At 39.3% G+C, this 13712-nt stretch overlaps 2 protein-coding genes across 6 annotated transcripts; one reads left to right on the top strand and one right to left on the bottom strand.

The window, feature by feature from the left end:
- Window positions 1-248: 248 nt before the first annotated feature.
- On the bottom strand, window positions 249-3025 carry LOC122088564. The gene is made up of 4 exons (XM_042657868.1): window positions 2239-3025; window positions 1843-1937; window positions 1319-1386; window positions 249-1078 (listed from the first exon to the last, which is right to left on the bottom strand). Exons 1-4 carry the CDS (start codon window positions 2644-2646, stop codon window positions 381-383), a joined length of 1269 nt encoding a protein of 422 aa, XP_042513802.1. The 5' UTR covers window positions 2647-3025; the 3' UTR covers window positions 249-380.
- A 2636-nt stretch (window positions 3026-5661) lies between these two features.
- LOC122089446 lies at window positions 5662-13323 on the top strand. Of its 5 annotated transcripts, none has more exons than XM_042659195.1 (5): window positions 5662-6308; window positions 8421-8460; window positions 9371-9448; window positions 10608-10654; window positions 12064-13323. In XM_042659195.1, exons 1-5 carry the CDS (start codon window positions 6145-6147, stop codon window positions 12140-12142), a joined length of 408 nt encoding a protein of 135 aa, XP_042515129.1. In that variant the 5' UTR covers window positions 5662-6144; the 3' UTR covers window positions 12143-13323. The 5 variants fall into 5 exon arrangements, 4 of the variants coding, with proteins under 4 accessions (XP_042515129.1, XP_042515128.1, XP_042515127.1 ...); XM_042659194.1 differs by having other exon boundaries at window positions 12059-13323; XM_042659193.1 differs by having other exon boundaries at window positions 10575-10654.
- The last annotated feature ends 389 nt before the right edge of the window (window positions 13324-13712 follow it).

Here is a 13712-nt window from a genome sequence, read left to right as displayed (position 1 = left end):
CAGCTCAAATGGTAGTTTTCATTTCATTCAAAGGGTTACATGAGTATTGAGTCTAAATCCTCTTTGCTCACCACATGGGATCTCACTATTCATAAGGTATTAGATCACAAGTCAATGATGCATTAATTTTTTTTATTCATGATTGAGAAACTCTTTGAATGATGTGATCCCATGTCGGGAGGGTAACTCCTCTCCCTGTGTGGGAAGTGATCCGGACTCATAAGTGTACTACTCACCTCTCAATAGTGTTTAATAAAAATCCGGAATTGAGATTCGGATTGGTCCCAATGAATCGATCCAGGTCCACACCGGAATCAGTATACATAGGTGTTAAGGTTTTTCATACAATCAGCATATGATTCATACAGGTCATATATCATTCATGCTACCATGTTATGTCCAATAGGATTAGAAGATTGTCGTAGGGTTACCGCTGGTGCTAGAAGCGTTTGGCCAAGCAAGCTTCTTATAGATCGAGCCTTAACCATACCAATCTTCTTCAATGGCTTCTCATCTTCTTCTTTATCGTCGTCGTCTTCTTCCAGCGACTCCTTGTCTAAGCTCTTATTCAAACACTGAGTATTACTAGTCGAAGATGACGATGACGATAACAACCCACTTTCATCTTCCAGCTTCTTATGATTAGGTCTATTATTATTAGCAATGGTGGAAGCACGGTTACGAACACTGCTCATGCTTCTAAGTCGTCCCTTACCCAAGTGGTGCTCGCATAGAAAGTAACCCACGAGGGTCTGTTGACAACATCTCCAGCCTCTTCCATTGACACGGCTACACCTAGAACCCTCCATTATCAAACCTCCATTTCCTCTCTTCTTTCCACCTTTACTGTTCACCACCCCATCTTCTCTTCCTCGTTGTCGCAGTACTTCTCCATGTTTTTCATCATCGTCGTCTTCTTCTTCGTTTTCATGAACCCATTTCTTTGCTACCTTGCTTCTCACTTTAGTTTTCATTTTCTTCTCTTTCTCCATTATCGTATTGTCGGTTAACCTCCTCTCAAAGCTCCCTCTTCTCTTCTTCAATGGAAACGCTTTCTCTCCTTCACACCATCTCTTACCTACTCTTCCGAAATCCAAACCATACAAACAACAGCAAACAGTACAATCATCAACAAAAACCAAAGCAGATCCATATCAAATGAATGATCAACACTGGCAGGAGATCGATAGGAGATAGGTCTCTCTCTCTCTCTCTCTCTCTCTCTCTCTCTCTCTCTCTCTCTCTCTCTCACACACACACACACACACACACACACACACACACAAAAATGCACACAAAAGTTGGAAGTCATGCGTACCTTGATGAAACAAAGATGGTGAAGCTGAGATTCCGAAAGATGTGGCTGCACCAAGGTTGTTCTCGTTTCTGCACCCACCAATGTACAAAAAATATACGAGGCGCATTACAGGTCCGCTAAGAGTAAGTTTATGGGTGCGCTAACTGCGAAGACGCACAACCACTTTTAACTAATATCACCACCACCGTTGCTGCCGGCAACGCCACTGCTACCAGATCTCCCTCCATTTTGTCTTTGCTTCTCAGAAAACAAATAATCTTTTTTTCTTTTTTAAATTTTTTTTAAATCTTTTTAAAATTGAAAATCATATGGAAATACTAATAATATAGATTATAGAGAGACCGAGAGAGACGAATATGGATGGATGGTGGGGAGGGCATATTCGCATGTTTGATGGGTGAAAGATGCTACCATCAAAACGGAATCTTACACCGGAAATAGAAATACTGTTCAGGTTTAACCTTACCCTTTTCTTCATAAGAGAAAAGGCAGGAAAAAAATAAAAAAAAATTGCAGAAGCTTACATCTGATTGTTTGCAGCGGCCAAACTCTTCTTCTCAACATGCTTTCCTACTGTTCCTCCCCCGTTAGCGACGAGAGATGCCACAACTTGAGATTTCTACAATAGGAGTAGCCGATGAGCTGTGAGTCTTGTGACCGAGTGTGCGTGAACAATAAATAATTGCAACCAAGTCGGGAAGAAATAAAGGGAGAAACAGGTAATGTTAGCTAGGGTGTGTGAGATCGATTAAACCAAGGGAACGACGGGATAGATCACCGGCGGCAGATGTAGCGAATGCAGTTTGGGATAAAAAAAAAATTTGATTTAAAAGGGGAAAAAAAAGAAAGAAAGAGAGAGGAGGATACAAACAGGTAAATTGGGGGGGGGGGGGAGAGAGAGAGAGTTTATTGAGTGTTACCTGGAGATGGGTAGGAGGAGAGGGAACGAGGTGTAGGCAACTGCAATTGGAATCCGCCCTCCCTTCGGGATTCACATCTCTCCCGGTGCCGGCGCAAATCCAGCCGTTGGTTCCTCTGACAATCGTGAGCTGTAGATCGGGGCGTTGGCGGAGGGATGGATTGGGTGAATCGTGAGGCGGCGAAGTGGATTGTCTGTTACTGACATGAACGGAGAGATCAGCGAGGGAGTACAACCCACCACCAACACCACCACCACCATCGCCACCAAGTGATTGAGATTGAGGATCAAGGGGTCTCGTACAAGGGAGATCTGGTGTAACTTTAACTGGAGGAGGCGATGATGGTGGTGGTGGTGGTGGAAGAGTAGGAGGAGGAGGAGGAAGGGGCCATCGCTTTCGGATCCTCATTATGCAGATCTTCTCTCAACCCCAAAATGGAAATATAGAAAGAAACTGAGAAAATAAAAGTGAATGAGTATGAGATTGGGCGTTGCAGCAGCTGATGGGGTTTTTCTTTGCGTGGAGGAAGACCACTAGGACTGAGAGTGCACATATAAACCCCCTCCTGAAAGGGAATACTGAGAGTATGAGACTCAAAAGAAATCTGAGGCACTGAGCTTGAGAGCTCTCCCTTTATTTATCTGTTTCTGTGTACGTGAGAGATGGGTTTCGGTGCTGGAGGGGGAGGGGGTGTTGGATGTTTGTTTATCCTCTTATCTCTCACTATCTTTCTAATTTAGTTGTTGCACCACACATCCAGACCCTACTATTCTTCTCTACTGCTACTACTACAATGCCACTCTCACTTACGCACACGCAACGCGCGTGCACCCAGCATTAGTTTTATTTATTTATTTATTTCTCTTTCTTGGTCTTAGGCCAGGGTAGGCAGGTAGGCAGGCAGGCTCCTGGTCGTGCCGGTGGAAGAGTACGAAATTGTAACCAATGTGGCTTGTGAGCGAGTGTTTGCTGCTGTTGGGGTGGGACTCGGGGTGTGGGGTGTGGGGCGTGGGACCAGCCGGACGGCATGCACGTCTCATACTCTTTACCGCTGGTCCCGCCGCTCATTCTCCAATACACTAACTCTCAATGTTTCTCCTTCTATCCCTCTCATTATCCATTGTGATCACGTGTTTAGGAATCGGCATCAGATCCACCGACATTGGTATTAGTTCTTTGATTGTGGTCAATATCTATATTATTTATATCAGGATCAGAATCGAATCAGGATCGATCAAAGCCATGTCATCTAATTGATATAGATCATTCCGATTTAAGTTTTAAACCATGAATGGTATTGATTTCAGCCAATATCACGTTTTGAGACGTTTGTGCCTGGTCTAATAACATGCAATTTCTGGCTTGCTGGGAGGTCCGAACTCTAAAGGGATCAAGGCTTTGGGAGCCAATCTCTAATGTCTAATGAGTATGCCACCCATGTTGAATTGCCGGGAAAGAAGAGGTACAGTGAAATTAATAGCAAGTCAAATGCGGAAAGTCCATGTGGATGATTGGAGAAAAGTTGACAAGGGGAATCATATCTCCATTAATGATCTCGCTTGCACTTCTGATTCTTCCAGCACTCAAATCGGTCAACTCCTGCTATTTGCCTCGGTAACTGGTAAGCTGAAACATTCGGAACTGTCTCTGTCTCTCTGCTGTAACAGCCATGAACCAACAAATTTAATTAACTGCTAACGATTTTATAAAAAAAAAAAAAATCAACTTCTAACGATCGAGACACTTCTCGTTTTCCTCAACGTGTACAGATGCATCACAATTGATATCTGTGGCGGTGAGTGGTGGTCACCGACTCACCGGTAAGGTTGCCGTGGCGCCTCTCGATCGTGTGAAGAAGAATTAGGGGAAATCAGCAATTGGACGCAGAGTCTTTCTGTTTCTTCTTCTAGACTTAAAAGCATTGTATCCTCTTCCTCGTGATATTGTGCCAGTACTCAATGTAAGCTATGAGCTTCTGAACCATAATCATCATCATCCATGTTCTGGATAGAGAAACTCACAATGGGTAGCTAGTTTGCAGGAGACTGTTGGAAGAAAAGCCGTAACTAGCCGGTGAACACAAAGCCGCAGCACACGGCGGACGGTATTTTCCAGAAACCATGATCAGAGTACGGTACCCCTCCATCCCTAGCTAATAAAATTTCGTCTTTCTTCGAAAGAAACAAATCACGTCAAATCGATCATCATTTTGATTAGCTATTGGCCGGCATATGGGAGTCTTTTCCACATAAACGCTAGAGAGAAGTAACGGTGGCATTCGATGGTGGAGCCGTGTAGGAGCCATAGGGGTTGTCCTTTTTGGTGGGGACTAGTTTCTTCCTTGGATTTTGAGGCTTGCCCATATCTAATGACCGAATCACAGTAAAGCTATCACTCTACTAATTCATCTTCTCCGCCAGTGTCAGAAAAAAGCTTTTGCTGGAAATCCACGTCTTCTTCCCTCCCCAGAACTCCAGTTTTTTATTTTTTAAATCTTGCTAGATTTAAATATCAAAATGTAAGGGAACCGTTTAACGTGTTTTTTAAAACAAGAGAGCCTTTTAAACTTGGACCAAGATCGTTCGACATGCTACTCCTGTCCAACCTTTTCAAAACCACAAAACTTGTTTGCCGTCCCTGACCTCTAGGTGTGGAATCTCTGGTGTTGTCTTTCTTTGTTTTGATTAATTCTGGTGTTGTCTTTCCATCAATGAAGCATCCTAGAAAATTTTAAATTTGAAAAAAAAAAAGAGTAAGATAACGTTATCTGCTGATGTAGGTACACACTAGTATGTGGACCAATGAAAGGTCCCCGAGTTAAATAAAAAAATTCAAACCTTAGTCATGAATAATGAAAACTCACCAAGGTTTAAGAAGTAACCAAACCATGTTCAAGTCAATTTAAGCTCTCATTGACTCGAAGTTTTTGTTCAAATCATTTATAACTCACCAAACGTTTGAATGTTTTTTTTGAAAGGGCTGATTTTTTTGTCCACCCAGACATTTTAGGTGCAAAACAAACACCTTGCCCTTTGTGATCAATACCTAAATGTGCATTCTCATTGGTCAAGGCATTGGCATAATGGCAATACTCCCAAACATAAAACATTGTATCCTCATTCTCTCTTTTTTTCATAAAAGAAAAGAAAAGAAAAAAAAATCTAAGTGGAACTCACGCTACAACTCCCATGTGTTTATCTTTCTCCTCCATCTTTATCTCTTACTTGCAAAAGAGAGAGAGGTAGACACATTGGGAATTGATGTAGGCTGGTCCGTATAGAGATCAATTTCTATTTCCGATGACAATGTGACATTGCATGACAGTAATGGCCGTTTGGTAATTTCAATGAAATTCAAGTACTATGGTGGAAAACTGAAACCATATAACGGTTGGCGTCCGAAGTTGGAACCTAATTTCCTAAATCGAAGAGGCCGAAGAGGCCCAAGACAGGGGAAGACTCGAATTTTGTCATAATTCAAAAAAGACAAAGAAAGCTCTCTTCCAAACCCCGCCAATGGCTACTTTGCCGATGCTGTCTTCGTCCTCTTCCGGAAACCCACAAAAACCCTTCCCATGTAAATCCACCCTCACCCTCAACAAGAGTTTCCGGACAAACCGGTAACCTCTCCTCCTACGGCTAATAGTACTACTACGTCCCCTGCTTCAGTAACGGCTAAAGCTCATACCGGCGTTGGCGGTAAATCCTCTAACCCTCCTACCCTTCAAATGGCGCCTGAAATAACCCAAGACTCATCATCCACTCATCCTTTCCAGCCCCAGTGCATTCTATATCCAGTTGCTCCTCTGGTCGCGGTTTCATCCCCAAATCCTTTCGTCCCCAATCCCCCGATCAATTGGTCACCATTGCGAATCGCGGTGCCAGTGGATTTTCTCCTCGTTCTTTAATGGCGTTTTCCAGCCAGGTTCAGGTTCGCCCTTTTGGGGTCCCTCCTGACCCGCAGGCTCATGCAGTTCATGTGATGAGGCCTTCTCGCAACTTGGTCCAAGACAGATGGGTGCTACGGCTCCTGGCACAATCTAGAGCGTTCCTGCCACCGTTCACCCAAAGGTTCATTTTCATATTTGCGCCCCTTCTCTTATCTGTTTTGACTTGGTTCATTCTCCTAAATTTAGGTCGATTTATAATGCTTTCGAAAATTTTTATGTTGGTTTGATGTTAGATAACCTCCTATCTCGTTAGTATAGTTTCTTGAAGTTGTAAAGATCTTTTGGACTTTTGGATGGCTTGATTCTTACTTTGGATAAGGTAATAATATTGTGTCCATTTCTTTGTATATTCCAAAATATGCTGCAGAGAGAAAAAAGCTGTATCCTTTGGGAACAAGATGGATATCGGTTAGTAATTCTGTGGATATGTTGGAAACTTGAAATACTTATGAAATGCGTCCGCTGTTTCTTCCACAATTATCTTTATTTAGAGAACTTCCCACTCGAGTAGCATTAATTTGTTGAGGATCCAGGGTTCAGGTTTTCTACTGATTTTGTTTGGGTTCTTTTGGATGAGTCAATATGTTTGAACATTTGAAGTTGGATCCTTGTTGAATAAAAAAGCCTTGTATAGAGAGAAGAATATGATTCCTTATATTGTTCAGCCATTACTGTGGGGAATAAAGCACTTTCAGCTAGTTCCATGGAATGATCAGATTGTGTTATAAAACATTTGAGATCTTGGATTGGAAACTTTTTTTGTCTGGTTCGACCTATGGTCTTATATACCTGTTTTCACATGTTCTCATCAAATTCCCTGTAATACAATTTCAATTGGGTACACCATCAATAAAAGAGCCCTGCAAGATTTTGAATATACCTACCTATGTACCTATAGGATTGGATGAATTGGATACTGACATTATGTTGAATTTTGTTGTATTCTATCTTATTGTATCCACCTGGGCGGGCATCCACCCGGAAAGGGGGCCAATTTCATGATTGATGGCCAGGTCATATGAGTCAACCTGATTTAGAGAGAGGAAAAAAAAAAAAAGAGAGCTCAGAAGCCTCCAAGAAAGCGTAACTTAGAGGAAACATGCTTACAAAAAGAGATGAAGGAAGCTTATGGAATCAAATTATATGTAATAAATCATACAAATTCTCACCTGATTAACTGAGGAATTTCTAAAATAAAATCTTGTCCACTATTCTTCTAATTATCTGATTGAATGGAGACAGAAATTTAATATTGATTAATGAGAAATACCAGATTTGGTTTCATCGGGTTACTAATCATCTTGGTCTTGATGTTTATGATTTTGGAAATTTTCTTTTTATTCCTCTAGAAACTGGTTTGCCCTTGTTCAAAACCATCCAGGTTGCATTGCCTCTTCCAAGTCAGCTGAATGAGTAAAAGTCTGTCTGGGTCATTTGGGTTGATCCCTTTTTCTGTGCAGGAAGGCTATGTAGTGGATCTGACTTGTAAATTTCCTTTTTTCCCCCCATTTGATCCGATCATCTGGTTTGATCTGGTTCTAAAATTATATTCCTGTTTTCCTTTTTGTACACACTCTGTTTATATCCAAATAAAAACAACATAAAAGGAAAAATTTCATGTAAAATATGTGTTAAAAAAAGGCTGAAAATCTTACTTCCATTTGTTTTTTTACTTCCCTGGAAACGAATGGAGTCACAAGTATGCTTTGCCTAACAAAGTATCATCTCCGTATCACTTCCTCTGCTCTTCTTCACATTAAACATGCTATCAGTTTATCTTGTAAATGTGTTGATGTATTTTTTATCTATATGTAAGAATTTGATTATCGCTGCCATTTTGTATTGTGATCAATAAGTTTTGTTTTCAGGGTTTCATTGTTAGATTAAATGACTTTATATTCTTTCCAAAGAAACTTTGGTTTTGTATTATGCACGTCTATTTGGAAATATTTGTCTCTGATCTTCTTTATGGTCTTCTCATTTCATCATTTCTGATTCTACTGAACTCAACTACTGGAGATGTCTCTCTCTCTCTCTCTCTCTCTCTCTCTCTCTCTGTTTTTTTAAATTGTATTCAATGATTTTTCCTGTCTTTTTTTTAGGTTTCTCCATTCCCATATTCTTCTCCTGATTTTAACTGTTTCAAAAAGTTAAGATATAGATATTTTTTTTTTTTTGATATATTTGAATGCATTGTGTGCAGATGGTAATGATTTTGTTTTTGTGGGGACAGAGGAAGAGATGATACAATTGTCATGATTCATGATCGGAAGGTAAGTCAGTTTTTTCTTACTTCTTCTCATTGATTGAATGCACGTTGCAATGTGGAAGTCTATTAGAATAATAACTGCTTTTATTATTTCAAAAAATTTTTTTTTTGTTTATATTATGTAAATTGTATCTGTATTTAAAACTGACTACAGATTTGGAACATTGGCATTCTTAAGGAAAAATATTTTTTAAAAAGTGATGATTTTAAACTTTGTTATAAGGGAGATCAAAGTAATAGAAATGGAGTGGGCGTAATAGTGGATAAAGATGTAAAGAATGATGTGGTGGATGTTATAAGATTGGGAGAGAGGATTATATCCATCAAGCTTGTGTTGGAGAAAGAGGTGGTCAATGTAATTAGCGCTTATGCACCCCAAGTAGGATTGGATGAAGGTAGTAAATTACAATTTTGGGAGCACATAGATGGATTATCGTGAGGTTATAGTCATGGAGAAATGGTTATTATAGGCGTGATCTGAAAATGGACATGTGGGGAGAGATTGTAGAGGCTATGAAAAGTGTTTTTTGTCTTTCCCTATGAAAAATCTGTGGGAGCAAGGGTGATCTCTGTTGGTTTATCTGCCATATGGTAGTGTCAGTTGGCACTCAAACTTTTGGACTGGCATTTTACCTTTAAATTATTGTTTCAATCTTCTGAAAAAGCTGTATTATGTGTTGTGTACTTGTGTTGGACTTCATCAACATTGTGCTAACAGCATTTGTTCTTTCATCAAAAAAAAAAAAAAAAGCAGCATTTGTTCTCCTTTAAAGATTGTGTTTGTCTCTTAGGAGTTTGAGCCTTTAATTTATTGTTTTATCTTTTGAAAAACTGTATTATGTGTTGTGTACTTGTGTTGTAGTTCATTTTATGAAATATTAATCATTACTTCTTCCCTCATACCCTGCTTACAGGTCAGACTATTAGATGGTGCTTCTCCATATGCACCTTGCCGATCATGGGTGAGGAATGGATTGCCTCAAGAAACTCAGGTTTGTACATTTTCTTCTTAGGTGGTAGATGCATCTACTTCCAAGTAAAGTAATTTTTGTAGGAGATTGGAATTGTTGGTGAGAAGGACTGATTCACCAATAGGAGTCTTGAGTAATTATTTTTTCCCTATAATTTATTTTATAAATAATGGGTAAGGGGGTTTTGAACTATTGGCAAGTTGATCATGCATTCATGCCTTTAAATTTCAGTTCTGGACCGTGAAGGCTTTAGGTCAAAATAGGGATCTGGGCATACATTGTTAAACCTGGTGTTTAGAGTCCCACTTTTCCCTTGGGAGGTAAAGAACGATGCCTTCTGGCCCCATGTTTCATGTGTCCATGAACACTGCCCTCTTTACATCCCCATGCCTTCAATATCTGCTTAGGGTCATTTCTTCAGCATGCCATGTGCTTTTTCTTCTTTGTATGTTGCAACTAATTTCAACCATAACTCTTGCCGTCCTTGGTTTTCATTGTTGGAGTCTCAATCCTTGCTTTTGTCTCTGATTCAGTAGGAGATATATCAACTATTAGACAGAAGGACTGATTTGACAAATATTATACTAACCCCTGAGGAAGAAATTAATTTCAATAAGCTCATCATCTTTCATGCTCTTTGACAAGATGAGATAACTAAGTTTTTTCTAGTCTTTCCAAGAACATTGTAAGTGAGCCATCGTTGCCCGGATTGGAGAGCTCACATGATCCACCCCACATCTTCGGTGGACTGGGAGGGCTGGGAGGGGCCAGTTGACTGGACTGATGTCAGTCTAGCCTGGACTTTATGTCAGGTGTGGGAAATTTTTGGCTTAGATAAGGCCGTGCTGTTCATGCTAAATCCAGTTCCATCTCTATTTGCATGTTAAAAAGGCCTTTTAGTTTTTCGCTAAAATATTTTTCTTTCGTCTAATGGTACTTGTATATTAAGGACTGCATAGTAATATTTAGTTGTCCTGGCTGTTACGTTGAACATTTTTATTACATTTTATCTATTATTTGTGCTGAAAAACTTCCCATGCATTTTTTTATATTTTATTTAAACCCCGCCCCCAAGAAAGATTAAAAAAGGAGCAAATGTTGGGAGAATGTGTGGCTGATTATTGTGCTTGATTGTATATGGTCATAGGATGCTGATTCTGTTGAACCTGTATCTCCTCAGAAATTGTTGCAGAGACACATAAAGCATGCTAACAGGGTTCGTGCAAGGTAAGTTTCATTGTTGAATTGAATCGATGAAATGCCGCAAATTATAATATCGACATGGAATTTATCCATTAATTAATGCCACACCCATATGTTGTGGAAAACATAAGAACAAATCCATATTTAACATTGCCTCCTATAGGTGCCCATGACAACTTGAAAAAATCGTCATTTAGTTAAATGCATTGATGATCAATCTTTAGCTGTTCAAGCTGCTCTGCACTAGCGAATATTAAACTATGCAAAGTCAGTGTTACTAATGCTTTGCTTGTTTCAGCATAACTATTTTTGTGGGATTTGTTAATAATTGCATAAGGACTAAGAAAGGGGATAATATTTTACTTGAAGTGCAACACAGAAGTTGGAAAACAATTTCCATTTTTAATTTTAGGGCTTTTCCTCTAAAATAGTGTTGGTATCCTGACTATTGATACACTAAGCATCTATGGAGGCTCAACCCCCATCATATGATTGATTCTTCCCTTCACTTAACCATGCCCGGATGTGCTTCCCTTTCATGTCCAACCAAAAAATTGACAAATGGCAGAAAAATGTAAAACAAAATATGTAAATAAGAAATAGTTTTCCAAGAAAATATTTTATGGTGAAACAAACTTAGCCTAAGTGAATGTTTATCAAAGGAAGTTGGTATGCAGTTGTAAGGACTCAGAAGTTTAATCTACATGAGTATGACAGAGGTAGTGATATTTGAATTTGACATAATAGGATGCTGACTTGAACTTTACCTTAAATAGAGTGGAAACATCCAGGTTGCTCACGATATGGCTATGCTATCTCTAGACAACACACTTCAAGAGTTTCTTGTCCTTACCAGATATAAGTAGTGACAAGAAACTGGAATGGAAGTCACTTTATCAAGAAAGTAGAATGAAAGTCAAAGGAATGCTCTTACTGTGCAGAACATCCAAATTAGTCTAATTTTAAGAAGGATGAAGTTGAACACTGTTAAGCCAGTACTTTGGAATATTACTTCGTGTCTTGCTCCTATTTCACCTATATATCAGGTGATGGTTTTAGTTTCTTAATAGAGAATAATTTTTGGATGGTAATATTGAGCCCTGATGGTGTCCTTTAATACCTTTTCTCCGTATGTTATTAGGGTCCCAAGTGGCCAAGTGTAAATGCAGAGGTCTCTTTCCTTTACCTTTTTTTTTTGGTGGGGGGTGGGTTTGATGTTCGATCTTTATTTCATATTGAGTAATGATATTGTGGTACGGATAATTAAATACAATTCATATGGCCTAAGTTCTATGTGCTACCAGTTCCCAAGAATTTATGTGAATGCTGTATGGGGTATAAGTATTCTAAGATTCACTACTCAAGAAAGAGCTACACCATGGTCTTTTTATACTGCAATCTGATGTTTGTTAATGGATGCTGATTAAGAGAAGAACGGCTACAATGGATTGCACGATACAAACAGCGGCTTGCTCTTCTCCTTCCTCCACCAGTTGGGCAGCTCAGAAATGATGCGACTCCTGGAAGCTAATTCATTTCCTATCTGAAATTTGTTACTAGATATTTGCCATATTGTGCTTATCCTGCCTTTCACAAATCAAGAGTGCAGAGCAGAAAGGTACAGTAGCAAGGCATGGATGAGAGCAGGGAGGCACACAAGTTATCTGGCATGCTGAGATACATTTCTCAGTTGTTGTTTTCTTTCCATGGGAAGTTATTTAAAATTCTCTTTCGTATCTTATCAATACAGAAAATGTAGTTGGGTGAAGCTTTGGGTTGCTAAAGTGACATCTATAAGCTGATTGAAGTGGAGAAAAAGTTTTTTCACTTCAGATTTCTCTTCCATTATTTATTTTTTGTTTTGAACCTTCTTTTAACGTGCTCATCTGCTAGCAAATTCTTGGACAGTTGCACTATGGCTTCAATATCTATCTATTGCAGCAGTTAATTGTCTACATCCTCCTGGGTGGATGTTCTCCTGAGAAGGTAATCATGGATGAATTTGATCTTATGTTATATTGTAGGAATTTGGAGTGATATTAAATGTTGTCCCAGAAAAAAAAAAGTACCAATTCGATCGTTTGACCTTCTTATTTGGGCCAATCATTTCTGTGCAGTGGCAGATGCTTTACTGAGTTTTTTTTTTGGGTAGAACTTTGCTGAGTTAGTTTGTAATGGCTTAAAGGGTAAAGTGATATATCAATTGAAAAATCATATGAGGCTCATAGCTCTGAGCCAGAAGGCCAAAACATATTCAGCAATTCCAGATTTCCAGCTACCTGGGCTTTTCTATCTATGATTGGGCTTCACATGAGATGGTACTGATTGTACCTTCTATTATCACTCTATGGGCCATACCTTCTATTATCACTCTATGGGCCATGCTTTGTATGATGAAGAGACAAGACAGATGGTATTGGGATCTTATGAATCACCTTTTTCAAGAGCAATGCACAGATCTACAGCTAGTTCTTTTATCAACATCTCTCATAAGTCATTAGTGCTTTTGTGGGTAATTAGCTAAGCAATTCAGGTACACGGATCCGTATTTTATTCTCCTTGATTTGATTCTTTTACTCTTTAGCAAAGCATGGTGGTCTGGTCGGTGGTGAAAAACATAAACCTGGATCTCTTTTTATGAAGGTTAATGAGGACATGGATGCCTCATGGCCATGTGACCTCCCTTTGCTTTCTACTCTATAATAACTTTCTTTTTTGTTATTAACTCTTAAAAGATTAAAGAGACCATTAGTTGCTTTTGTTCACATCTTGCTTTCCTCTCCAATCTGATGATGGGTTTGGCCCTTTACTCTTAACCATTCCATGAGTTCAGAATTTAAGACAACTGTGAGCTTGAGTGCCAGACCAAGTGATGAAACGTGGAGAGGTAAAGGCACTCCATGGTTCTATTTGCTTGAGAAATTAGGAAAGTACATCTCGAGATGGGTACTGAAGGGTCTTTACTTGTATTAAGTACAAATATATATATATATATATATATATGCTTGCTTCATTGTGAAGACACAAGAGATTGACTTGGTAGAGGCTTTTTGAGTGTGGGGGTGAAAAGGAAACAGAAGCA

This window comes from Macadamia integrifolia, chromosome 9, assembly GCF_013358625.1.
Source record: "Macadamia integrifolia cultivar HAES 741 chromosome 9, SCU_Mint_v3, whole genome shotgun sequence".
Classification (NCBI taxonomy): Eukaryota; Viridiplantae; Streptophyta; class Magnoliopsida; order Proteales; family Proteaceae; genus Macadamia; species Macadamia integrifolia.
This window is presented reverse-complemented; position numbering and strand designations above follow the sequence as displayed.

Coding starts and splice junctions, on each gene's coding strand:
- LOC122088564 (XM_042657868.1), bottom strand. CDS start 2,646: ATGAGGATCCGAAAGCGATGGCCCCTTCCTCCTCCTCCTCCTACTCTT. Junction 1,938..2,238: donor CTCCTCCTACCCATCTCCAG/GTAACACTCAAT, acceptor CTCCTATTGTAG/AAATCTCAAGTTGTGGCATC. Junction 1,079..1,318: donor ACCATCTTTGTTTCATCAAG/GTACGCATGACT, acceptor TCGGAAGAGTAG/GTAAGAGATGGTGTGAAGGA.
- LOC122089446 (XM_042659192.1), top strand. CDS start 6,145: ATGGCGTTTTCCAGCCAGGTTCAGGTTCGCCCTTTTGGGGTCCCTCCT. Junction 8,461..9,370: donor TCATGATTCATGATCGGAAG/GTAAGTCAGTTT, acceptor CCCTGCTTACAG/GTCAGACTATTAGATGGTGC. Junction 9,449..10,574: donor GATTGCCTCAAGAAACTCAG/GTTTGTACATTT, acceptor ATATGGTCATAG/GATGCTGATTCTGTTGAACC.